Genomic DNA, 26,611 nt, shown 5'->3' with positions numbered 1-26,611 from the left:
CATGAGTTGTCTTACGAAATCAACCTCCAACAAGCATGTATGCACATGCTTTTGCTGCCAGGAAAGCCAGGCGAGTCAACTTGTCTTTGAACGAAAGGTAAGTGTTGATCATACACTCGCATTCATTTGTAAGATTACTCAATTATCTATCGCCCGTTTACTTTGTATTCTTTAGATTTAAATAGACTGCATCCTAATCTCTCTCTCTCTCTCGCTCTCTCTCTCTCTCTCTCTCTCTCCCCTCTTTCTTCCTCTCTGTCTCTCTCAGACAATTTGATTTCAGGACCATGGACAGCAACAGTGAGAACGCATCACTGACTGCAATGCAGCACCACAGCAGAGGAAAGAGGCCACTCTAGGTCGAAATAAATACATTCTGAAACTGATGTTGTACAATCAACTTCGACATGTAAATAAACTCAATGTACGGGCATAAATAATCATCAAATTACATATATAATTGGAGCCTATTTCTTCCTATTCCAAAAAATAAATGATAAGCCTACCTGTTTGAATCCAAAACCCACATGTAGAAGTTGGTGGAATTGACGAGAAATGCCCGCGAACGACGTGACTCCAATGCATATGGGGATATATTGATTCCTCTCTATGAAAATCTGAAGCTGAGCTGTAGCCTATAATATTCGAGGGGGTGTAACAAATGTACTTTGCTATTCTGTCCCTATTCATTTGAGCTTTTCTCTTCCTGAAGAGAGAAGATGTTTGTTTAATCCCAGGCACCTCTTCGGGAAGCACTTCTGTTGCTGGGTTATACAACATTCTTCGGCGTCGGCAGAGCCTCTGACTGTGTGGTAAAGGTATCTTTTGAAAGTGACATGCTTAGATTTCGTAAGGATGTCTAAAATGTTATTATTTGCCAAAAGCGTTGCAAACAAGACACTCTGGTTTGACATTGAGAAATATGGTAAGAATGCCTATTTCTCTGTCCATTGTCTCGCCTAGGGAGGCAGAACGTCCAGGGCCGGCCCTGATCCATGCTCAATCAAGCACAATCATTAGGTGAGACAAAAATATGTGTGGGCCGTTACCGTGGATACTTGGGCACTTGCTTGTCTGTGATGAAAGAAATCTTAGACTGCGATGATCTTCCTAGCAGCAGATAGTTGCAGCAACCTAGCAAATGAAATCATATCGCATGTGAACAAAACTATGTAACTGGCCAAGAAACACGATCGCAAAGTCACACGTGAGTAACTTTTCTCGTCAATTCCACCAACTTCTACATGTGGGTTTTGGATTCAAAAAAGTCTCCCAGATGCTGTGTGACCATCCACCAACGTGGCTGGTGAAAGATCCATTGTTACCTGCCAATGACCAAATCTACCCGCATTTGGCGGGTGTTCATTTCCAACCCTGTCGTTAACATTTGGAACATAGCCGAAAACCAATGTAATCACAAAGAGGAATTTTTTATTTTTTTTAAAACTAGGATTGGCCAATATATGAATAAATCGAATATCGTGACATTTGACTTTGTCGATCTATAGTGAAGTGCAATGCGATATATCATGATGTGCAAGACAATACTCTACTTGAACTTTACAAATATAAATGCAGCAGTTTAATCAGTTAGGTTGTATCAATATTAACGTTTTAATAGCTTAGCAGACTCTCTTATCTAGAGCAATTAGGATTGCTCAAGGGCACATCGGCAGGTTTTTCCTAGTAGTCGGCTCAGGGATTCAAACCAGTGACCTTTCGGTTACTGACCCAATGATCTTAACCACTAGGCTACCTGCCACCCTCAATCAATATGTTGAATATGTTGAAGCCATACTAAGATTATTTAATGAGAATGTGACTATAATGTGACTATTAATGAGAATTTGACTATAATATAGTAAATATGCAAAAAACTATGCAGAGTCTGGAATAATCTAGTCATTAACGGTGCAAAACTATTATATCATACTGGCAAGTGTCTTCACTGACATGTTCAACCTATCCCTGCCCCGGTCTGTAATACCAACTTGTTTCAACCAGACCATCATAGTTCCCCTGCCCAAAAACACCATGGTAACCGGCCTCACATCTATAGCCATGAAATCCTTTGGAAAGGCTGGTCATGGCTCAGATCAACACCATCATCCCAGACACCTAGGTCCCACTCAAATTCGCATACCAGCCCAACAGATGACGCAATCTCTATTGCACTCCACGCTGCCCTCACAGACCTGGACAAAAGGAATGCTTATGTATGAATGCTGTTCATTGACTACAGCTCAGTATTCAACACCATAGTGCCCTCCATGCCCAGCTCAGGACCCTGGGACTGAACAACTCCCTCCGCAACTGGCTCCTGGACTTCTTGCAGGCTGCCCCCAGGCGGTGAGGGTAGGCAAAAACACATTCATCACACTGATCATCAAAACGGGGCCCTTCAGGGGTGTGTGCTTAGTCCCCTCCTGTACTCCCTGTTCACTCATGACTGTGTGGCCGCGCATGACTCCAACACCATCATCAAGTTTGCAGATGACATGACGGTGGTAGGAATGATCACCAACAATGATGAGACAGCCTATGGGGAGGAGGTCAGAGACATGGCAGTGTTGTGCAAGGACAACAACCTCTCCCTCAATGTCAGTAAGACCAAGGATCTAACCGTGGACTACAGGAAACTGAGGGGCGAGCACGTACCCATCCACATTGATGGGGCTGTAGAGGAGCGGGTCGAGAGCTTAAAGTTCCACATCACTAAGGAATTAACATGGTCCACACACACCCACACAGTTGTGAAGAGGGTACAACAGCACCTCTTGCCCCTCAGGAATCTGAAAAGATTTGGTGTAACCAGTGTGAAATAGCTAGCTAGTTAGAGGTGCGTACTGGTTGCATTTCAGTCGGTGACAACCTTGAAGTAGTTGTTTCTCTTGCTCAGAAAAGAGCTGCGGCTTTTGTGGAGCGATAGGGAACAATGTTTTGTTGTCAATGTTTTGTTGTCGTGTTCCGAGGGTCCCTGTTCAGAGGGACGAAAAGCACTAGTGTTAGATTGACATGGGCCCTCAAATCCTCAAAAAGTTGAACAGCTGCACCATTGAGAGCATCTTGACTGGCTGCATCACCGCTTGGTACAGTAACTGCAAGGCACCCGGCCACATGGTGCTACAGAGGGTGGTGAGTACGGCCCAGTACATCACTTGGGCCCAGCTCCCAGTTGTCCCGAACCTCTATGCCAGGCGGTGTCAGAGGAAGGCCCAAAAAATGGTCAAAGACTACTGCCACCAAAGCCATAGACTGTTCTCTCTGCTACCACATGGCAAGCGGTGCCAGTTCACCAAGTCTGGAACCAACAGGACCCTGAACATTTTCTACCCCCATGCCATAAGACTGCTAAACAATACCGCTAAATAGATAACCAAATGGCTACCAGGACTACCTGCATTGACCCTTTTTTGCACAACTCTCTTGCACTGACTACATACACCCACATAACATGCGCGCACACATGCATACTGATGCCACACACACACATACACACTTTCACACTCACCACATACACTGCTACTTCTGTCTATTATTTATCCTGTTGCCTTGTCACTTTACCCCTACCTATACGTGCCTAGCTACCTCAGTCACACTATACGTGCTTGTTTTGTCACATAAACTGAAATTAGGCGAAATGCATAGCGATTTCTGCACAGAGCTGCTTTAACTCTGCATTGTTGGAAAAGGACCTGTACGTAAGCATTTGTTTCACTGTTAGTCTACACCTGTTGTTTACGACGCATTTAACAAATAAAACATATACTATCGCGATAGTTAGAGTAACATGTCGTAGAAGAAGGTCACCAACCAATATCGCCCCACCATAAACTCAACAAATACCTAATGCAGCAACGCTGTCATGTTCGTTGAAGGAGATCTGCATCTTTCAAATCATTTGCCAAAGGATATAAAGCGCTCCGCAAGCCATCGTCGTTAACAGTTGGGAAAACGACAGAGAGTGAGACAGGGAAGCGACAGCAGCGAAGTCCGGCATGGCAATACTTTGAGAAGTTAAGTAAGTAGGTGAAATGCAAACGTGGCGAAGTGGAAATGAGCTATAGTGGCAGTACAGGTGCAATGCGTAACCACCTGAAAGGGAGGCACCTTGAGACCCAAACTGTTGCTAGCAGCAACGCAGGCCTCCGAACAAGAGACAATAGACTGGGTCTTCACAGGAAAGAAGTAAGATAAAGGCGTGAGGAAGCCACAGCGCTGATTACAGAAACGATTGTAGTTGATATGCAGCCATTGTCAATGGTAGAGGATGCCGGCTTCAATGCCCTGATGGCATATCTGGAACCAGACTACAAGATGCCATGTCAGGAAAAGAAAGTGACGGCACGGACGGAGAAAATGTACAATGATTGCTCTGCAAGTACAAAGCGCGTGCTCTCCAACGGCCCATACAGTGGTGTTAACAACAGATGGACGGACCTCTATGAATATACAGTCATGCATCATTGCAACGAGCCATCACATTGATGAGGAGTGGGACATGAAGTCCCATGTACTGACCACTGAGAGCATGGAGGATAGAAACACAGCAGAGAACCTAAAAACGGCATTAACTACCATCGTTGCTGAGTGGGTGGGGTATCTGGTAACCATGACTACGGTAGATTAAACTGCATTGCCCCCTAGCAGTCATACGCAGGGCCATATCTGCATTTCAAATGCACATGTAATTGTATGATTTAAAAAAAAAATGGTTTAAACCATTTTAAAAATACATTTTATTTGTTTAATTATTATTATTATTATTTAAATTTTTCATTTTTATGGTCACATGTAATTGTATTATTTTTTTATTATTGTTTAAACAGATACTTTTTTCTTTATGTTTTTTATTATTATTCAGATTATTATTTATTTTTTCTCGTTTTTATGGACACTAAAATAAGCACCCGGAGTAGGCCATCATTGTAAAAAATAAGAATTTATTCTTAACTGACTTGCCTAGTTAAATAAAGTTTCAATAAAAAAACATTTTAAAAATGGTGGTTCTCAGAATGTTCCCAGAGGCATGTGTTTGCAAAGGCCTGCTAAATACTCACGATAGAACTTTCTGGAAGCCAAAAGGTTTTAGCGGGAGAGGATATAACATGCAATGAATGTGAATATAACACGTCCACGTCACAATTATTGTATACATTGGAAATTGATACGTCAATTTGTAAAAACAAACGTTCATTTAGCTGTTCTGTTTTGCCCAGCGGGTCTTGTTCCGACGTAATTTGCTACTTGAATAATCAGTCCCATTCATAACATATTACAGTATGACATACGAATGCCTATAATCATCGACAATTACTATACGTCACACTCCACTGTAATTTTCTCTTAACTTGATCCGCCACTAGTCTACACCTCAAGCAAAACTTCACACTTCCCAAAAAATGATTCACAGCGTTTAAAAAAAAAAAGTATATGGCTTAACAGAGAGAAGGGGTCATAACCCAGGAACATTGCCAACCACCAACGGAACCCTCTAAGAAAGAGCACGCATCCTCTGAGTGCTGCTGGCCATAGACTAGCGAGTATTATAAACTAACATCTCACCCCCACTAACACGCTTCCTCCCCCAGGGGAATGGAAGCGGCAGTAGATACTGGAGCGAGAGAGCTTAGTGAAGGGCGAGGAATGAGATTAATTTCCTCTCTCGGGAGTTTGGGTGGTAGTGGAGATGACGGGGGTTGGGGTGGGGGTAACGGCTCCCTTCGCTGTCGGTTGCCATAGCGAGGAGACGCAATGCAAAACGAATGAGAGGTCAACAAAGGTTATGCTTGTGGTGGCCAGGGCTGTGAAACAGCATCAGTCTGATTTAAATTGTGTTGTATTACCAGTGACTGAGTATCGCCGTACCTGTTATCTGTCTCCCGGAGACTTTCTCACCATTCCCCAACACTATACAAAGCAAGCCACTCCATGGTCTTTTGCTTGTCTCACCCGGCATAGCACACGCACTGTACACAGCGCACACAAACACACACACACACTGCAGAGCACACAGCACCCTCAGCCGATTACCTACTCAGCACACCAAGCACAAGATTAAGCATGAAAAAGGAGCCCAGAATGATTCAACTAACAAAGAAGACGTTGGGCCCAAAGCAGCAGGTTACCAGACAGACAAACGTACAGGCAGACAGACGTAGAGAGAAAGACAGACTGACAGACACGTACAGAAAGACGTAGAGAGAAAGACAGACAGACAGACACGTACAGAAAGACGTAGAGAGAAAGACAGACAGACAGACAGACACGTACAGAAAGACATAGAGAGAAACACACAGACATAGAGAAAGACAGACAGACAGACAGACAGACAGTTAGACCTGTATGTGGCCAGAGTAGCAGGTTAACAGAAAGACAGGCGTAGAGAGAGAGAGTGAGAGAGAGAGAGAGAGAGAGAGAGAGAGAGAGAGAGAGAGACAGAGGTGTCTTACCCGCTCAACACTCCCAGAACCAGGTTCAGAACAAAGAAGGAGCCGAAGATGACCAGAGATACAAAGTAGACCCATGGAAGCTCTAGACCCATAGCATCATTCATCTGGAGGAGCATCCATCACCAGAGAGAGATGGGGAAAGAAGAAGAAGAAGAAGAAAGAGGGGAGGAAGAGAAAGAGAATAACGTGGATCGTCAGAGGTAGAGACAGGTGAGAAAAAAAGTTTGCTAAGACTGCAAGACGAAGGGGAAAAACCCTCTTTACAGTTGAGAGTGAGAGAAAAAAAGGTGAGGGATGGTTCTGGGACTCCGATATATAGAGAAAGTCTTGACTGAACCTTTAATCATTTGAATGTCAGTCACATCCAGGCCTAATGACTAATCTTCTGACACATCAGCTCTCAGAGGGAGTGAGCAGGTCAAAGTTCAAACGGAGGGCACATACGATTTGAAAAGAATTCAACTGCATCGTTGGGAAAGAACTTGTAAGTCAGCATTTCACTGTAAGGTCCACCACACCTGTTGTATTCGGCCGCATGTGACAAACGCAATTTGATTTGATATGATCTCTATGAGCCTCACCCAGTAGAGCACGTCCGTCCAGCCTTCCATGGTGATACACTGGAACACGGTCAGCATGGCGAACAGGAAGTTGTCAAAGTTGGTGATGCCGTCGTTGGGGCCGTGCCAGCCCTCCCTGCACTCGGTGCCATTGATGGGACACTGGCGCCCGTGCCCTGAGATCGCACATGGAGCCGGCTCGTCCTCCGCTATCATGCCTACAAAGAGAGGGGGGTGGGCAGCCGGAAAGAGAGAGACTGAAACCACAAATGCAATAGCCATGTACACACACACAGATGGTAAGATGCACGCAAGCATGTACGCACGCACACACGCTCTTACCTGTGCTGGGGAAGAAGCAGGTAGCGTGCATTTTACCAATGAAGAGCTCAAGGCCGATGATGGCGTAGATGATGATGACAAACAGGACCAGCAGGGCGATGTGGAGGAGAGGAACCATGGCTTTAATAATGGAGTTCAACACAACCTGTAAACCTACAGAGAGTCAAACATTTGTGTTAGAGAAGGACGACATAGCTAGGTGTTTGTGCGTGCGTGTGTTAGAGTAATACTGTGTGTGGTTGAATTTGAGTCAAGGTCGTTTAGTAAACGCTCTTGAATCCAGACCACATATCTCCCTGGTGACGGGGGTAACGAGTCTCACCTCGCGTCTCCTGTCTTTACCATTACTTTAATTATTATTATTATAAATGCTTAACTTCTTGGACGTAAAAATTATTTCCCAAGTATTGCCACGCATAAATAGAGGCATATGTGATCGTATCCCAATGTAATCAGGGTTTGAAATGATTCCGTTTCTACAATAATATGTCATATGAGATCTGCGCCTAAAACATTTACATTTGACATTTGTCATTTAGCAGATGTTCTTATCCAGAGAGACATACAGTAAGTGCATTCATCTTAAGATAGCTAGGTGAGACAACCACATATCACAGTCAAATAGATAGGACACAAATATTCCATTCCAGCTAAACATTGGATATATAGCGTCACTTTTAAAAATAAGACTCATACACATCTAAACTCTATGAATGAAAAATCTGAAAATAGTAATATATTGCACACGCATGAATAATCAAGAATTTTATCTTATGAAAGACTGGATATAGCATTTCGGAAATAACTAGGATTTTCCTGCTATTGTAATCCTTGGGCGGGCCGGCTAAGCATTTTTGGGGGGTCACGTAAGTCCAAACAGTGTAAAAAAATATATTTAAAAAATACTGTGACCCCAAGTCTAGATTTTTTTTTAAATTGCTTGGTTGTTAACGTTAACTAGTGCTAGTTGGATGTACCTGTGCCAAAACTCTGTTATTTATCATCCTATACCTAGTGAGTATACCAACGTGTTTTGAGCAGATCTATATTTCTTAAGGATTGACCCAGGAAATAGGAACCAAATGCAGGTAATACTTCATCTGGTGCTACCCCAACAAGAGTTGTCCCTGACCATCGTTAAGAGTATGCCTCCTGATAACACGTCGGTTGCTTCTTACTACATTAAGTAAGGACATTTCTGTTAAACGGTGGAGCTCCCGGGTGGCGCAGTAGTCTAAGACACTGCTAGCTGTGCCACTAGAGATTCTGGGTTCGAGTCCAGGCTCTGTCGCAGCCAGCCGCGACCGGGAGACCCATGGGGCGGCGCACAATTGGCCCAGCGTCGTCCGGATTAGGGGAAGGTTTGGACGGCAGGGATGTCCTTGTCCCATCACGCACTAGCGACTCCTGTGGCTGGCTGGGCGCAGTGCACGCTGACACCATCAACAGGTGTACAGTGTTACCCCGCAGAGCGGCTTGGTTGGGTTGTGTTTCGGAGGACGCATGGCTCTCGACCTTCGCCTCTCCCGAGTCCGTACTGGAGTTGCAGTGATGAGACAAGACTGTAACTACCAATTGGATACCACAAAATTGGGGTGAAATAAAGTATAAATAAAGATGGTAAAGCAATGCCCGAGAACGTGTTTCATGAGGTTAAATTGATTTTTACGGAGTTTGTGAGGTACCTGACAATTCCCAGCCCTAGTTAAGATGTTCGTGATGTGTATGCAGGAATAGAACCCACTGGAACACACATTGATCACCTTTATCTCAAGACAACGTGAAGGTGCAGAGAGGGAAGGTTGAGAAAAAAAAGGTAGGCAACAATTCCTCCTCGACACTGATTCTCAACATGGGTGTGTCCACAGGGGTGCGTCCTCCGTCCCCTCCTGTAGTTCGCTGACGGCACAACAATAGTAGGCCTGATTAACAATTAGGCAGTACAGGAGCATCATGGCAAAAACTGGAAGACAGGCCAATCATTTCTACCCTCAGACCATCAGGCTGCTGAACAGCCACCACTAGTCAGTTATCTGCTCCAACCTGATACTCCACCTATGGACATTTATCCCCCACACCCCCTCAACGGTCACTTACCGTCCCCCCCAAACTTACTTTTACTCTGCCCCCATCCCAACAACATTCATAACTTGCAGTTGTTAATATGTATATATACAGTATATAAAATAAATGTCCCTTTTTCAGGACCCTGTCTTTCAAAAATTATTCATAGAGATCCAAATAACTTCACAGATCTTCATTGTAAAAGGTTTAAACACTGTTTCCCATGCTTGTTCAATGAACCATAAACAATTAATGAACATGCACCTGTGGAACAGTCATTAAGACACTAACAACTTACAGAGGCAATTAAGGTCACAGTTATGAAAACTTAGAACACTAAAGAGGCCTTTCTACTGACTCTGAAAAACACCAGAAGAAAGATGCCCAGGGTCCCTGCTCATCTGCGTAAATGTGCCTTAGGCATGCTGCAAGGAGGCATGAGGACTGCAGATGTGGCCAGGACAATAAATTGCAATGTCCGTACTGTGAAAAGCCTAAGACAGCCCTACAGGGAGACAGGACGGACAGCTGATCGTCCTCACAGTGGCAGACCACGTGTAACAACCCCTGCACAGAATTGATACATCCGAACATCACACCTGCGGGACAGGTACAGGATGTCAACAACAACTGCCCGAGTTACACCAGGAAAGCACAATCCCTCCATCAGTGCTCAGACTGTCTGCAATAAGCTGAGAGAGGCTGGACTGAGGGCTTGAAGGTCTGTTCTAAGGCAGGTCCTCACCAGACATCACCGGCAACAACGTCGCCTGTGGGCACAAACCTACAGTCGCTGGACCAGACAGGACTGGCGAAAAGTGCTCTTCACTGACGAGTCACGGTTTTATCTCACCAGGGGTGATGGTCGGATTTGCCTTTATCGTTGAAGGAATGAGCGTTTACACTGAGGCCTGTACTCTGGAGCAGGATCAATTTGGAGGTGGAAGGTCCGTCATCGTCTGGGGCCATGTGTCACAGCGTCATCGGACTGAGCTTGTTGTCATTGCAGATAATCTCAACGGTGTGCGTTACAGGGAAGACATCCTCCACCCTCATGTGGTACCCTTCCTGCAGGCTCATCCTGACACAACCCTCCAGCATGACATTGCCATCAGCCATAATGCTCATTCTGTGTGTGATTTCCTGCAAGACAGGAATGTCAGTGTTCTGCCATGGCCAGCGAAGAGCAAGGATCTCAGTCTCATTGAGCATGCCTGGGACCTGTTGGATCGGAAGGTGAGGGCTAGGGCCATTCCCCCCAGAAATATCCGGGAACTTGCAGGTGCCTTGGTGGAAGAGTGGGGTAACATCTCACAGCATGAACGGGCAAATCTGGTGCAGTCCATGAGGAGGAGATGCACTGCAGTACTTAATGCAGCTGGTGGCCACACCAGATATTGACTGTTACTTTATATTTTGACTCCCCCTTTGTTCAGGGACACATTACTCCATTTCTGTTAGTCACATGTCTGTGGAACTTGTTCAGTTTATGTCTCAGTTGTTGAATCTTGTTATGTTCATACAAATATTTACACATCTTAAGTTTGCTGAAAATAAACGCAGTTGACAGTGAGAGGACGCTTCTTTTTTTGCTGAGTTTATATATAACATGTTATGTTTTTTATTTCACTTGGTCCCCACACCACCTCAATGGTCATGCTGCTCCCCCTATGGCCATTCCCTCTCACCACCTCAACAGTCTTTACTCAGCCTCCACTCCAATGGACATATTCACCACTGCTACAGTTGTTATGATGTACATCGTGCTCTTTTGATTTTTATTGTTTAATCACCATTTTCATTATTTTATTTCACTTTGTCCTGCATGTTGGAGCTCGGAGCCTAAGATTTCAACTGTACTATGCAATCACACCTGCAACCCTGCACACGTGACTGTTGATCGGTGGTTGTCCCACCTAGTTATCTTAAGATGAATGCACTTACTGTAAGTCGCTCTGCTAAATCACTCAAATGAAATAATGAAAATCAGGTCACAGTTTGCCGCAGTGTTATTTACTGGGGTGGTGTTATGTAGTGCCTTTTTCAGAGGTTAGCCTGTATACTCTAGGTCAATGGAGGTTTGCTGTGCATGTTTCATCATGGGGGTCAAAGGTGAGGGATCAGGCAGCACTCACAACAACACTGTGTTCGTGTCAGACCTAGGTTAACATACTATTTGAAATATTTAAAGTGTACATTAGCCTGCCTGGAGTGCCAGATGGATAGGGTTCGCACTCCTTGTAATTTTTTCTATTCCATGGTGTCAGGCAAGCTCAATCAAGTCCAGATAAAGTATTTGAAATGATCTCAAACAGCATTTGAACCTAGGTCTGGTTGGTGTTGTTGTGGGGTCAAAGGTGAAGGGTCAGATAACAGTAACTCACTGGGCACTCCTGAGACCAGGCGTAGGGGTCGCAGCACACGGAAGGCTCGGAGGGCTTTGACGTCGAAGCCGCCCGACTTTCCCCCGTGGCCTTGGGCGGAGGGGTGGAGCGCTGCCGCCGCAGCCGCCGCCGCAGCCGCACCCGCCTCCGCTTCCTCCTTCGTCTCAACAGAGTCTTTGGTCAAAAGCTCCAGGACAACACTGAACAGCCTGTGGAGAAAAAACAGGGAAAAAATGCTACAGGAAACACATCAGAAAGAGAATGTTGCAGATCAAACATTCCAGGACGGCACTGAATTACTACAGAAAGAGAGAGAACATGTTAAAAAGACTGGAGCATTGGATTCAGGGCCCATATTCCTCTCCCATAGTAGGAGTAGGAGTGCTGATCTAGGATCAGGTTCCCCATGTTCATGCAATCTTATTCATTATGAAATAAAAGGCAAAACTCAGTAGATCAGCAGTCCCACTCCGAGACTTTATAAATACGGGCCCAGACCAATGCAATAGACTCTAAAGAAACGTACAGTTGGGCTGGTTAAAAAGTTTCCCTGCACTAATGATCATTTTTTGCCCGTGCTACAGATGGCAATATCGATCATCTATTAATCGGTTTGCAAATGATTTTTCAGGGGGTGCTGCAGAACCCTCAGCACCCCTTCTTCCCGCGGCTATGGAGCTGAGAGAACATTTCGTTGTTTTGAAGCAAATTTCCTGCAATTCTATGCATTTTGCCGTGGCTAATGAAATGTTCTTTTGCTCAAACATAATAACAAAATCAATATTGCTAAATTCATTGTTTTGGAATGTTCAATTCTCCCTGACTGTCTTGCTTTTGCTTCGGTGATTGTTAGTTCTCAAAGATTGTATAAATATATATTTAGGTCCAGTATCTTTTCTTTTCACACACACACACACACACACACACACACACACACACACACACACACACACACACACACACACACACACACACACACACACACACACACACACACACACACACACTAAATGGGCTGAATGGAATTGCCAGGCCTCTCACTGAGGTGTTTGATGGCTCACTCATCAGTTCATATGACAATAATACCATCAGAATAGAATACCATCAGAATAGAATACTAAATGTATACGCTGAGCCCCTTTTAATATACTGTAACTGTATTTTCTTGTAGAGCACTTAAAAAGAAAATCTGAAAATAATGATAATGATGACAGATCCCAATGAAGCCATAATTTGATCTGACATCACATACACTATATATACAAAGGTATGTGGACTCCCCTTCAAAAATAAGTGGCTATTTCAGCCACACCTGTTGCTGACAGGTGTATAAAATTGAGTACACCGCCATGCTAGGACCTTTACTTCCAGTGAAGGGAAATCTTAACGCTACAGCATACAACTTCCAACTTTGTGGCAACAGTTTGGGGAAGGCCCTTTCCTGTTTCAGCATGACAATGCCCCCATGCACAAAGAGAGGTCCATACAGAAATGGTTTGTCGTGACCGGTGTGGAAGAACTTGACTGGCATGCACAGAGCTCTGACTTCAACCCCATCGAAAACCTTCGGGATGAATTCGAATGCCGACTGCGAGCCAGGCCTAATCGCCCAACATCAGTGCCCGATGCTCTTGTAGCTAACTGGAAGCATGTCCCGGCAGCAATGTTCCAACATCTAGTGGAAAGCCTTCCCAGAAGAGTGGAGGCTGTTATAGCAGCAAAGAGGGGGAGGAACTCCATATTAATGCCCATGATTTTGGAAAGAGATGTTTGTCGAGCAGATGACCACATACTTTTGGTCATGTAGTGTACTTTGTGCAGTCATTTGGCCTGCGTGCAGTATTTTAGTGTGTCCATTTTAGTTGTGAGGATATTGACACGTCTATATTTGGATATCGACAGGGCTTATCTTAGTGTTCCGTTTCTATGATAATTTCAATGCGTGTGCTGCAGTCAGTCAGTCATCCTAGCAGGATGCATCTCTCTGCATCTGACTGCATGACAGATCAACCCACATGCCGCATACAGACACAGATCTGACCTAGCTACTCACTGGACTGTGTGTGTATTAGAGGAGGGAGGGAGGGAGGGAGGGAGGGAGGGAGGGAGAGAAAGAGAGAGAGAGAGAGAGAGAGAGAGAGAGAGAGAGAGAGAGGGAGAGAGGGAGGGAGGGAGGGAAATAGGGTGGGAGGGAGAGATGGGGAGATAGGGAGGGATAGAGATAGGGAGATAGTGAGGGATAGAGATAGGGAGGGATAGAGGAAGAGAGATGGGGAGATATGGAGGGGGGCAGGGAAAGAGGGTGTGAGGGAGAGATAGGGAGATAGGGAGGGATAGAGGGAGAGAGATAGGGAGGGAGGGAGGGAGGGAGGGAGGGAGGGAGGGAGGGAGGGAGGGAGGGAGGGAGGGAGGGAGGGAGGGAGATAGAGAGGAGAGTGGGAGGGAGAGGAAGAGAAAGCTAGAGAGGAGGAAAGGAGAAAGAGAGAGAGAGAGAGAGAGCGAGAGAGAGAGAGAGAGAGAGAGAGAGAGAGAGAGAGGAAAGGAAAGGAAGAGAAAGACAGAGAGAGAGAGAGAGAGAGAGGGAATGAGAGAGAAAAGGAAGCGAGGGTAGGAGAGGAGCGATGGAACATGGTGTGATGGTGAGTCACTCCAGTGGTGGTAAAGTTGTGATTTATCCTCCATGTCTTTTCTGGGTCATATACTGTAAGCGGATGAGGGTCCGTCCATATTAGTACACCGACAGTGAACACATCCGGAATGGCACCCCATTCCCAATATAAAAGAGTGTACTACTTTGGACCAGGGCCCGGGAATGAACCAACTCAACCACTGTCACAAACAAGTACACAGTCAGGCTCAAATGAGGAGCTACAGTTCAAATTAAAATCCTAAACTGAAACACAAAAAATGCCCTGGGCCTGTATTCATCAAGCTTCTCAGTGTCTGAGCATAAGTACTGTTCTGGAATCAGATTTGCCTTGCAAATTATCATGAATGGACTGGCGGGACCTGATCCTAGATCAGCACTCCTACGCCGAGACTATTTAATGAAGTACTTCACAACACAATCCGAACTGAGGAAGTCCATTCTATTGAAAATCCCTGTAGCCCTTCAGATGAATTCCAGTTGAATGAGCGGCTGGAGAGTAAGGAAGATTGGAGATACCTACCCGACAACGACGATGACAAAATCCAGCATGTTCCATCCGTTTCTCACATACGCGTTCTGGTGCGCCACTAAACCGTAGGCGATAATCTTCAGAAAGGTTTCGATAGTGAAAATGACGAGGAAGACATGTTCTACCGTTTCCTGCAGAGAGAGAGAGAGAGAGAGAGAGAGAGAGAGAGAGAGAGAGATAGAGAGAGAGAGAGAGAGATAGAGAGTTAGAGAGAGAGGAAAATAAAACAATATGTCGCTATGGGCGTTGGCCCAAACTAATGATTTATTATACAGTAGTGACCATTCATATTAGAATATTAGAATATTAACACACACACACACACACACACACACACACACACACACACACACACACACACAGTATACACTAGGGTTGGGCGGTATACCAATTTTCCTACCGTCATACAGTTTTTGTGCCATACCGAAGTACACGGTATTCCCGTAAATACACACAAGGTGCTGTATACATTTTGTTGAAAAAAATTCTACTATAATCATTTAAAAAACTACGCACAAAACAATTTAGGCAACAGGGATCTTGATCCGGGAGGGGATTTGAATGTCTCTGCTGTAACCAAGAAGCTTGATGTTGACATTTAGTCACTTACAGTAGCTAGCCAGTTAGCAAACTAAATGCATTGCTGGAGCCCTGAGATGGATGTCATTTATTTGACACGTCTTAGATTTCTTATTGTTCTACCTAACTTATTGTTCTACCTAACTTATTGTTCTAAGCGGTGGCGTAGCACAAACCCCTGCAGCCGTTGGTATTTCAAAATACCCCGGGAATACGCTATTAACGGTATATCGCCCAAGCCTAATACCCACACAGTACACACAAGCTAAACACACACAATCCATTTAGGTCATTTCTCTGATTCTGGAATGCATTCACTGGAGAGAGGCAACTACAACCGTAGAGAGACAAGAGGGATAGAAAACTGTAAAGTCTCTCACTGTTACGTAAACGCCAATAACCGTGATGGCTGCAATGAAGGGAACACCTGGACACGCACGCACAAACACACACACACACACACACACACACACACACACACACACACACACACACACACACACACACACACACACAGGTACACAAACACACACACACACGTAGGTACACAAACACACACACGCATGCACGCACGCAAACGGACACACACACACACATACCAACACACACACACGCAGGCGCACACACGCGCGCACACACACACACACACACACACACCGACACACACACACACACACACACACCGACACACACACACACACACACACACACACACACACACACACACAGTTCATCCAATTGATCAACGCCGTACAAAGTGTTTCCCTCGGCCCGCTGCAGCACTGCCCAGACAGCTGACCACCACAACCCCACCATCAGGCCTGGCTGCTACAGCACTGCCCAGACAGCTGACCACCACAACCCCACCATCAGGCCTGGCTGCTACAGCACTGCCCAGACAGCTGACCACCACAACCCCACCATCAGGCCTGGCTGCTGCAGCACTGCCCAGACAGCTACCCACCACAACCCCACCATCAGGCCTGGCTGCTACAGCACTGCCCAGACAGCTGACCACCACAACCCCACCATCAGGCCTGGCTGCTACAGCACTGTCCAGACAGCTGACCACCACAACCCCACCATCAGGCCTGGCTGCTGCAGCACTGCCCAGACAGCTGACCACCACAACCCCACCATCAGGCCTGGCTGCTACAGTACTGTCCAGACAGCTGACCACCACAACCCCACCATCAGGCCTGGCTGCTACAGCACTGTCCAGACAGCTGACCACCACAACCCCACCATCAGGCCTGGCTGCTGCAGCACTGCCCAGACAGCTGACCACCACAACCCCACCATCAGGCCTGGCTGCTACAGCACTGTCCAGACAGCCGACCACCACAACCCCACCATCAGGCCTGGCTGCTACAGCACTGCCCAGACAGCTGCCCACCACAACCCCACCATCAGGCCTGGCTGCTACAGCACTGTCCAGACAGCTGACCACCACAACCCCACCATCAGGCCTGGCTGCTACAGCACTGCCCAGACAGCTGACCACCACAACCCCACCATCAGGCCTGGCTGCTATAGCACTGTCCAGACAGCTGACCACCACAACCCCACCATCAGGCCTGGCTGCTACAGCACTGCCCAGACAGCTGACCACCACAACCCCACCATCAGGCCTGGCTGCTACAGCACTGTCCAGACAGCTGACCACCACAACCCCACCATCAGGCCTGGCTGCTATAGCACTGTCCAGACAGCTGACCACCACAACCCCACCATCAGGCCTGGCTGCTACAGCACTGCCCAGACAGCTGACCACCACAACCCCACCATCAGGCCTGGCTGCTACAGCACTGTCCAGACAGCTGACCACCACAACCCCACCATCAGGCCTGGCTGCTACAGCACTGCCCAGACAGCTGACCCCCACAACCCCACCATCAGGCCTGGCTGCTACAGCACTGTCCAGACAGCTGACCACCACAACCCCACCATCAGGCCTGGCTGCTACCTGGAGGAATGAAGCAACTCAAATCTTCACACCGGAGCATGGTTTCGTTCTAGAATCCCCCTGGGCCTGCGTCCCAAATGGCATCCCGTTCCCTAACTTTTGACGTTTGAGGTACGTTTTGGGACAAAGCCCTGGCCACCACCTCAAAGCGGCTGTATTCAGTCGGGAACAACAGACAGAGCTCTGACTTCATCAGATTCGAACCAATCAACTCATCCCATCTCAACAATGACCCGACATGACACAGGTCAAAAACAGACAGACACTCGGGCGCGGGCCCATCCAATGTGACTAAGGAAGTACAAAACACAGTTTACGAGGTCCGCATAGACGGGATAACTTGGCGGCACCATGGTGAGTGTCTTGCTGTGGTAGGTACTGTAGACAGGAAGGACAGGATAGGGAGCGACAGATGCTGGCTGAGACAGGTATGTCAGCATCAGAGTAGTGACTGAGTGAGTGTGTGTGTATACAGCCCAGGAGGTTGGTGGCACCTTAATTGGGGAGAACGGGCTCGTGGTAATGTCTGGAACGGAATCAGTGGAATGGTATCACGGTTTCCAGGTGTTTGACGCCACTCCATTTGCTCCGTTCCGGCCACACCGGCGGCACGCAGGCGCACACACGCACGTTCCTCACGCAGCCGGTGTTGCCTTGTCTGTAGCCTGCCACAGGGGGAATGCTCAGAGGGGTAGGGTTAAATGCGGAAGACACATTTCAGTTGAATGCATCCAGTTTCTCCACTCAGCAGCCTTCTGTTGTATACAGTAAGCATGAGTGGGGTCAAAGTGTGACTCAGCTGTTCAGGACACTCCCAGGTCGGCCCCAGAGACATGTTTTATTTTATTTATTTTATGTCACCTTTATTTAACCAGGTAAGGTAGTTGAGAACAAGTTCTCGTTTGCAACTGCGACCTGGCCAAGATAAAGCGTAGCAATTCGACACATACAACAACACAGAGTTACACATGGAATAAACAAAACATACAGTCAATAATACAGTAGAACAAAAGAAAACAAAAAGTCTATATACAGTGAGTGCAAATGAGGTAAGTTAAGGAAATAAATAGGCCATGGTGGCGAAGTAATTACAATATAGCAATTAAACACTGGAATGGTAGATCGGCAGAAGATGAATGTGCAGGTAGAGATACTGGGGTGCAAAGGAGCAAAATAAATAAATACCAGTATGGGGATGAGGTAGGTAGATAGATGGGCTGTTTACAGATGGGCTATGTACAGGTGCAGTGATCTGTAAGCTGATCTGGCAGCTGGTGCTTAAAGCTAGTGAGGGAGATGTGAGTCTCCAGCGTGTGACAGGTGAGAGGGCTGGGACCCCTTTCACCCTCCCTCCCTCCCTCCCTCCATTATAGACGAGGCACAGCAGCCACCTTAACACCCAGCATGCAGTTTATACAGTGTGGACACAGCATAGAGTCTGTCTGCCTGCCTGTCTGTCTGTCTTTCGCTGTTTTCAAAGCCTTAACCAAATCGCGTGCTAGCTAGCTTGGTTCCATCCGCTGCTTTCTACCGACCCATATCATATCTATTGTTACCTATTCTAAAATCAGGGGTCCTGCTGACCAGAGGCAGTGTTCAGAGAGTGAACATTAAACAAAGCCATCACATGCTGGACCTCTCTCTCTCTCTCTCTCTCTCTCTCTCTCTCTCTCTCTCTCTCTCTCTCTCTCTCTCTCTCTCTCTCTCTCTCTCTCTCTCTCTCTCTCTCTCTCTCTCTCTCTCTCTCTCTCTCTCTCTCTCTCTCTCTCTCTCTCTCTCTCTCTCTCTCTCTCTCTCTCTCTCTCTCTCTCTCTCTCTCTCTCTCTCTCTCTCTCTCTCTCTCTCTCTCTCTCTCTCTCTCTCTCTCTCTCTCTCTCTCTCTCTCTCTCTCTCTCTCTCTCTCTCTCTCTCTCTCTCTCTCTCTCTCTCTCTCTCTCTCTCTCTCTCTCTCTCTCTCTCTCAGTCCCAAGTCCCAAGTCCCAAGTCCTTAATCCCAGTGCTCTGTAGACACCATACAGAGCATTCTGGTCTGCAGGGCTCGTTTTGCCAACAGTTTACTGCCGATTGAGTGAAGCACTTAGCCCAGTGAAAGAGACATGGGCCCCTTTGTTACCACTGTAAAAGGTTGAGCGGGGCTTTCGGCCTACCACTGCCATTCTATTGAGAGTGGCAGAGCGGGACAGAGAGAGAGAGAGGCAGAGATAGAGAGATAGGGGCAGAGCGGGACAGAGAGAGAGAGGCAGAGATAGAGAAATAGGGGCAGAGCGGGATAGCGAGAGAGAGGCAGAGATAGAGAGATAGGGGCAGAGCGGGACAGAGAGAGAGGCAGAGATAGAGACATTGGTGCAGAGCAAGAGAGAGAGAGAGAGAGAGAGAGAGAAAGACAGAGAGAGAGGGGATAGTGAGGCCTGTGGGGTAGGCCATAAATATCTCTGACTAATGGCAGAGCTTATTTGTGCTGTAAAGAGCTGTACAGTATGCACTCCTCTCATACATACAAAACCATGCAACCATGTACAGACAGTTTTACACAGCATCACTGGCCATGTCAAATCAAATCAAATTGTATTTGTCGCATGCGCTGAATACAACAGGTGTAGACCTCACAGTGAAATGCTTACTTACAAACCCTGAACCAATAATGCAGTTTTAAGAAAATAATAATTCAAGAGCAGCAGTAAAATAACAATAGAGAGGCTATATACAGGGGTTACCAGTACAGAGTCAATGTGCTAACCGGGGGCACCGGTTAGTCGAGGTGATTGCGGTAACTATGAACTATAGAGAAGATACAAAATGGTTGAAGTAACCAGTCTATGAACACAGCAGACACAGCTCGCAGAACGACACATGAGGCAGCTAAATCTCATTGTGAAGAAGTCATGGGTCCTATTCATCAGGGCAAATCGTAGCGAAACGTTTGGCAACGGAAAATGAGCATTTCTTATTGGACAAGTTCACATAGGTCCCTCCCTGGGTTATGGCCCGTTTGCTTAGGTTTGGTTCTCAGTGAAAGTGTCCATGAACTAAACAAAGCAGTGTTTTTTTAATTGGAGTGCGCTGATATGGGATTGACGGAGGGATGTAGCCAATACAGTGTGACATTACAACGTTGAGAAAGAATTAGGTTCCAGTCGATCGACTGGCATGTTAAGCCTTTATTACATTTCAAACTCATTGTATTGGTCATTTCTTTAACACAGGTGATTTCATGGCGAGTGTAGAGAGTACAGGGATATTGTTATCCACGTCGGTGCCAACGATGCTAGGATGAAACAGTCAGAGGTCACCAAGCGCAACATAGCTTGAGTGTGTAAAAATCAGCTAGAAAGATGTGTCGGCATCGAGTAATTGTCTCTGGCCCCCTCCGAGTTAGGGGGGAGTGATGAGCTCGACAGCAGAGTCTCACAACTCAATCGCTGGTTGAAAACTATTTTCTGCCCCTCCCAAAAGATAGAATTTGTAGATAATTGGCCCTCTTTCAGTTGAGGAGTGACGGACTCCATCCTAGCTGGAAGGGTGCTCTCATCTTATCTACAAACATAGACAGGGCTATAACTCCCCTAGCTCCACAATGAAATAGGGTGCAGGCCAGGCAGCAGGCTATTTGCCAGCCTGCCAGCTTAGTAGAGTCTGCCACAAGCACAGTCAGTGTAGTCAGCTCAGCTATCCCCATTGAGACCGTGTCTGTGCCTCGACCGGGGTTGGGCAAAACTAAACATGGCGGTGTTCGATTTAGCAATCTCACTGGAATAAAGACCTCCTCCATTCCTGCCATTACTGAAAGAGATCATGATACCTCACATCTCAAAATAGGGCTACTTAATGTTAGATCCCTCACTTCCAAGGCAGTTACAGTCAATGAACTAATCACTGATCATAGTCTTGATGTGATTGGCCTGACTGAAACATGGCTTAAGCATGATGAAATTACAGTGTTAAATGAAGCCTCTCCTCCTGGTTACACTAGTGACCATATCCCCCGCGCATCCCGCAAAGGCGGAGGTGTGGCTAACATTTATGATAGCAAATGTCAATTTACAAAAAAAACTGTCTTTTGAGCTTGCAGCCTAATCTATGTAGCCTACTAAATCACTTTTTATAGCTACTGTTTACAGGCCTCCTGGGCCATATACAGCGTTCTTCACTGAGTTCCCTGAATTCCCATCGGACCTTGTAGTCATGGCAGATAATATTGTAATTTTTGGTGACTTTAATATTCACATGGAAAAGTCCACAGACCCACTCCAAAAGGCTTTAGGAGCCATCATCGACTCAGTGGGTTTAGTCCAACATGTCTCCGGACCAACTCACTGCCACAGTCATACTCTGGACCTAGTTTTGTCCCGTGGAATAAACGTTGTGAATCTTAATGTTTTTCCTCATAATCCTGGACTATCGGACCACCATTTTATTACGTTTGCAATCGCAACAAATAATCTGCTCAGTCCCCAACCAAGGATAATCAAAAGCCGTGCTATAAATTCTTTGACAACCCAAAGTTTCCTAGACGCCCTTCCAGACTCCCTCCGCCTACCCAAGGACGTCAGAGTACAAAAATCAGTTAACCACCTAACTGAGGAACTCAATTTAACCATGCGCAATACCCTAGATGCCGTCGCACCCCTAAAAACAAAAAAAACATGTTTCATAAGAAGCTAGCTCCATGGTGTACAGAATATACCCGAGCTCTGAAGCAAGCTTCCAGAAAAATGGAACGGATATGGAGCTACACCAAACTGGAAGTCTTCTGACTAGCTTGTAAAGACAGTACCGTGCAGTATCGAAGAGCCCTTACTGCTGCTCGATCATCCTCTTTTTCCAACATAATTGTGGAAAATAAGAACAAGACCAAATGTATTTTTGATACTGTCACAAAGCTAACTAAAAAGCAGCATTCCCCATGAGAGGATGGCTTTCACTTCAGCAGTGATACATTTATGAACTTCTTTGAGGAAAAGATCATGCTCATTAGAAAGCAAATTACGGACTCCTCTTTAAATCTGCGTATTCCTCCAAAGCTCAGTTGTCCCGAGTCTGCACAACTCTGCCAGGACCTAGGATCAAGGGAGACACTCAAGTTTTTTAGTACTATATCTCTTGACACATTGATGAAAAAAATCATGGTCTCTAAACCTTTAAGCTACATACTGGACCCTATTCCAACTAAACTTCTGAAAGAGCTACTTCCTGTGCTTGGCCCTCCTGTGTTGAACATATTAAACGGCTCTCTATCCACCGGATGTACCAAACTCACTAAAAGTGTCAGTAATAACCTTTTGTGACTAGGGGGCAGTATTTTCATTTTTGGAAAAATAGTAAACGGGATATTTTGTCAGGACAAGATGCTAGAATATGCATATAATTGACAGCTTAGGATAGAAAACACTCTAAAGTTTCCAAAACTGTAAAAATATTGTCTGTGAGTATAACAGAACTGATATTGCAGAATATTGAGAAAAATCCAATCCGGAAGTGACTCGTCTTTTGAAAGCTCTGCGTTCCAATGCGTCCCTATTGAGCAGTGAATGGGCTATCAACCAGATTACTTTTTCTCCGTATTCCCCAAGGTGTCTACAGCATTGTGACGTAGTTTTACGCATTGATGTTGAAGAATACCCATAAGCAGCTACATTGCGCAACTGGTCACCTGATGGCTCCCAGAGTGATTCTCGCGTAAAATACAGGGGCCATTATTCCAATCGGTCCTACTGAAAAACTAATTGTCCCGGTGGATATATTATCGAATAGATATTTGAAAAACACCTTGAGCATTGATTATAAACAACGTTTGCCATGTTTCTGTCGATATTATGGAGCTAATTTGAAATATTTTTTGCCGTTTTCGTGACTGCAATTTCCGGGCGATTTCTCAGCCAAACGTGAAGAACAAACGGAGCTATTTCGCCTACAAAAATAATATTTTTGGAAAAAAGGGAACATTGGCTATCTAACTGGGAGTCTAGTGAGTGAAAACATCCGAAGCTCATCAAAGGTAAACGATTTAATTTGATTGCTTTTCTGATTTCCGTGACCAAGTTACCTGATGCTAGCTGGACAAAATGCTATGCTAGGTTATCGATAAACGTACACAAATGCTTGTCTAGCTTTGGCTGTAAAGCATATTTTGAAAATCTGAGATGACAGGGTGATTAACAAAAGGCTAAGCTGTGTCTCAATATATTTCACTTGTGATTTTCATGAATAGGAATATTTTCTAGGAATATTTATGTCCGTTCCGTTATGCTAATTAGTGTCAGTCTATGATTATGCTCCCGCACGCGGCATGGGGAGTCACTAGAGGATAAAGCCTCTCTTGAAAAAGCCCAACCCTGACCCAGAAAATGTTTACAAAAAATATTGGCCTATATTGAATCTTATAGGCCACTTGTGAAGGTGGTAAATTACCTTTTAATGGCGTCAGACCAATGCTCTGCATCTGTCCTCGTGCTCCTAGACCTTAGTGCTGCTTTTGATACCATCGATCACCACATTCTTTTGGAGAGATAGGAAACCCAAATTGGTCTACACGGACAAGTTCCGGCATGGTTTAGATCTTATCTGTCGGAAAGATATCAGTTTGTCTCTGTGGATGGTTTGTCCTCTGACAAATCAATTGTAAATGTTGGTGTTCCTCAAAGCTTTTTACCTCTTGGTGATGTCATTCGGAAACACAATGCTAACTTTCACTGCTATGCGGATGACTCACAGCTGTACATTTCAATGGAACATGGTGAAGCCCCATAATTGCCCTCCCTCCTCATGTTTCAGACATGAGGAACTGGATGGCTGCAAATGTTCTACTTTTAAACTCAGACAAAACAGATGCTTGTTCTAGGTCCCAAGAAATAAAGAGATCTTCTGTTGAATCTGAGAATTAATCTTGATAGTGGTACAGTCGTCTCAAATAAAACTGTGAAGGACCTCAGCATTACTCTGGACCCTGATCTCTATTTTGACGAACATATCAAGACTGTTTCACGGACAGCTTTTTTCCATCTACGTAACATTGCAAAAATCTAAAACTTTCTGTCCAAAAATTATGCACAAAAATGTATCCATGCTTTTGTCACTTCTAGGTTAGACTACTGCAATGCTCTACTTTCTGGCTACCCGGATTAAGCACTAAATAAACTTTAGTTAGTGCTAAACACGGCTGCTAGAATCTTGACTAGAACCAAAAAATGTGATCATATTACTCCAGGGCTAGCCTCCCTACACTGGCTTCCTGTTAAGGCAAGGGCTGATTTCAAGGTTTTACTGCTAATCTACAAAGCATTACATGGACTTGCTCCTACCTATCTTTCCGATTTGGTCCTGCCGTACATACCTACATGTACGCTATGGTCACAAGACGCAGGCCTCCTTACTGTCAGTAGAATTTCTAAGCAAACAGCTGGAGGCAGGGCTTTCTCCTATAGAGCTCCATTTTTATGGAATGGTCTGCCTACCCACGTGAGAAACGCAGACTCGGTATCAACCTTTAAGTCTTTATTGAAGACTCATCTCTTCAGTAGGTCCTATGATTAAGTGGAGTCTGGCCCAGGAGTGTGAAGGTGAACGGAAAGGCACTGGAGCAATGACCCTCCATTGCTGTCTCTGCCTGGCCAGTTCCCCTCTCTCTGCCTCTAACTCTATTACAGGGGCTGAGTCACTGGCTTACTGGTGCTCTTCCATGCCGTCTCTAGGAGGGGTGCGTCACTTGAGTGGATTGAGTCACTGACGTGATCTTCCTGTCCGGGTTGGCGCCCCCCCTTGGGTTGTGCCGTGGCGGAGATCTTTGTGGGCTATACTCGGCCTTGTCTCAGGATGGTAAGTTGGTGGTTGAAGATATCCCTCTAGTGGTGTGGGGGCTGTGCTTTGGAAAAGTGGGCAAAGTGGGTGGGGTTATATCCTGCCTGTTTGGCCCTGTCCGGGGGTATCGTCGGACAGGGCCACAGTGTCTCCCGACCACTCCTGTCTCAGCCTCCAGTATTTATGCTGCAGTAGTTTATGTATCTGGAGTATTTGTCCTGTCTTATCCGGTGTCCTGTGTGATTTTAAGTATGCTCTCTCTAATTTTCTCTTTCTTTCTTTCTTTCTTTCTTTCTCTCTTTCTTTCTTTCTTTCTTTCTTTCTTTCTTTCTCTCGGAAAGTGCTGACCTGTTGTGCTGACCTGTTGCACCTTCGACAACCACTGTGATTATTATTATTTGACCCTGCTGGGATCAATGAACATTTGAACATCTTAGCCATGCACAGCCAGAACAGGACTGGCCACCCCTCATAGCCTGGTTCCTCTCTATGTTTCTTTCTAGATTCTGGCCTTTCTAGGGAGTTTTTCCTAGCCACCGTGCTTCTACACCTGCATTGCTTGCTGTTTGGGGTTTTAGACTGGGTTTCTATACAGCACTTTGTGACATCAGCTGATGTAAGAAGGGCTTTATAAATAAATATGATTGATTGATTGATTTGGACGAAATCGCTAGACTGTAAAACTATTTCATTAGCAATCACATTACATGACTATCATCAATAAGTGCCATTGGCTTCAATATTGTACATTTATATTTATATCACAAAATGATTACGTAATAATCCATGGCCCCAGTACAGTTGATCACCTGATCACCTGAGAGCGGAAAGTAAGTACACCAGAGACGGAAGAGGAAGCGAGACACCCTACTCACTGTTTTTCTCTGGTTCAAAGAAATACAATGAACTAAGGAGACCAGACCCAGCTGCTATTGCATTTGTGTCTATGGGAGAGCCACCCTGTTAAGCAGCCCGGACTGACCATCTTTTTCAATTGCAAATGGCCCGAGTGAACTCTTCATTTATCCACCATCTTTGAGAACAAAAAGAGGATGTATCACACGATCACCTGAGAGTGGTGAGTGGGGGACACAAGGAGCGTGCGTGATACAGCACATCTGTGCGTGTGACGGAGGGCCAGGCTCACACGGTGTCTCACACTTTGTGACATCACGCCTGTTTAATATCACTGTACGGCCGGGATGACTCTACCTCCACAGAGACAACGAAACAACAAACAACCCAGCTGCATGCTCCATGCACCGCTACTGCGTTCAACTTACACACAACC

At 45.7% G+C, this 26,611-nt stretch overlaps 1 protein-coding gene across 1 annotated transcript in view; it reads right to left on the bottom strand.

Moving 5' to 3' along the window:
* cacna1da (calcium voltage-gated channel subunit alpha1 Da) overlaps window positions 1-26,611 on the bottom strand; it is a 124,822-nt gene that overhangs the window by 66,464 nt on the left and 31,747 nt on the right. The window contains exons 4-8 of the mRNA XM_090205269.1: window positions 14,973-15,112; window positions 11,803-12,011; window positions 7,355-7,507; window positions 7,034-7,230; window positions 6,453-6,556 (exon numbers count right to left, since the gene is read on the bottom strand). Coding sequence (XP_090061395.1) covers window positions 6,453-6,556; window positions 7,034-7,230; window positions 7,355-7,507; window positions 11,803-12,011; window positions 14,973-15,112 — 803 coding nt within the window. The remainder of the gene's footprint in view (window positions 1-6,452; window positions 6,557-7,033; window positions 7,231-7,354; window positions 7,508-11,802; window positions 12,012-14,972; window positions 15,113-26,611) is intronic.

Source organism: Oncorhynchus mykiss, chromosome 17 (assembly GCF_057628025.1).
Source record: "Oncorhynchus mykiss isolate SJ-2025 chromosome 17, ASM5762802v1, whole genome shotgun sequence".
In the NCBI taxonomy this organism is placed as follows: Eukaryota; Metazoa; Chordata; class Actinopteri; order Salmoniformes; family Salmonidae; genus Oncorhynchus; species Oncorhynchus mykiss.
Note: the sequence above shows the minus strand (reverse complement) of the source record. Positions and strands in the feature narration are given on the sequence as shown.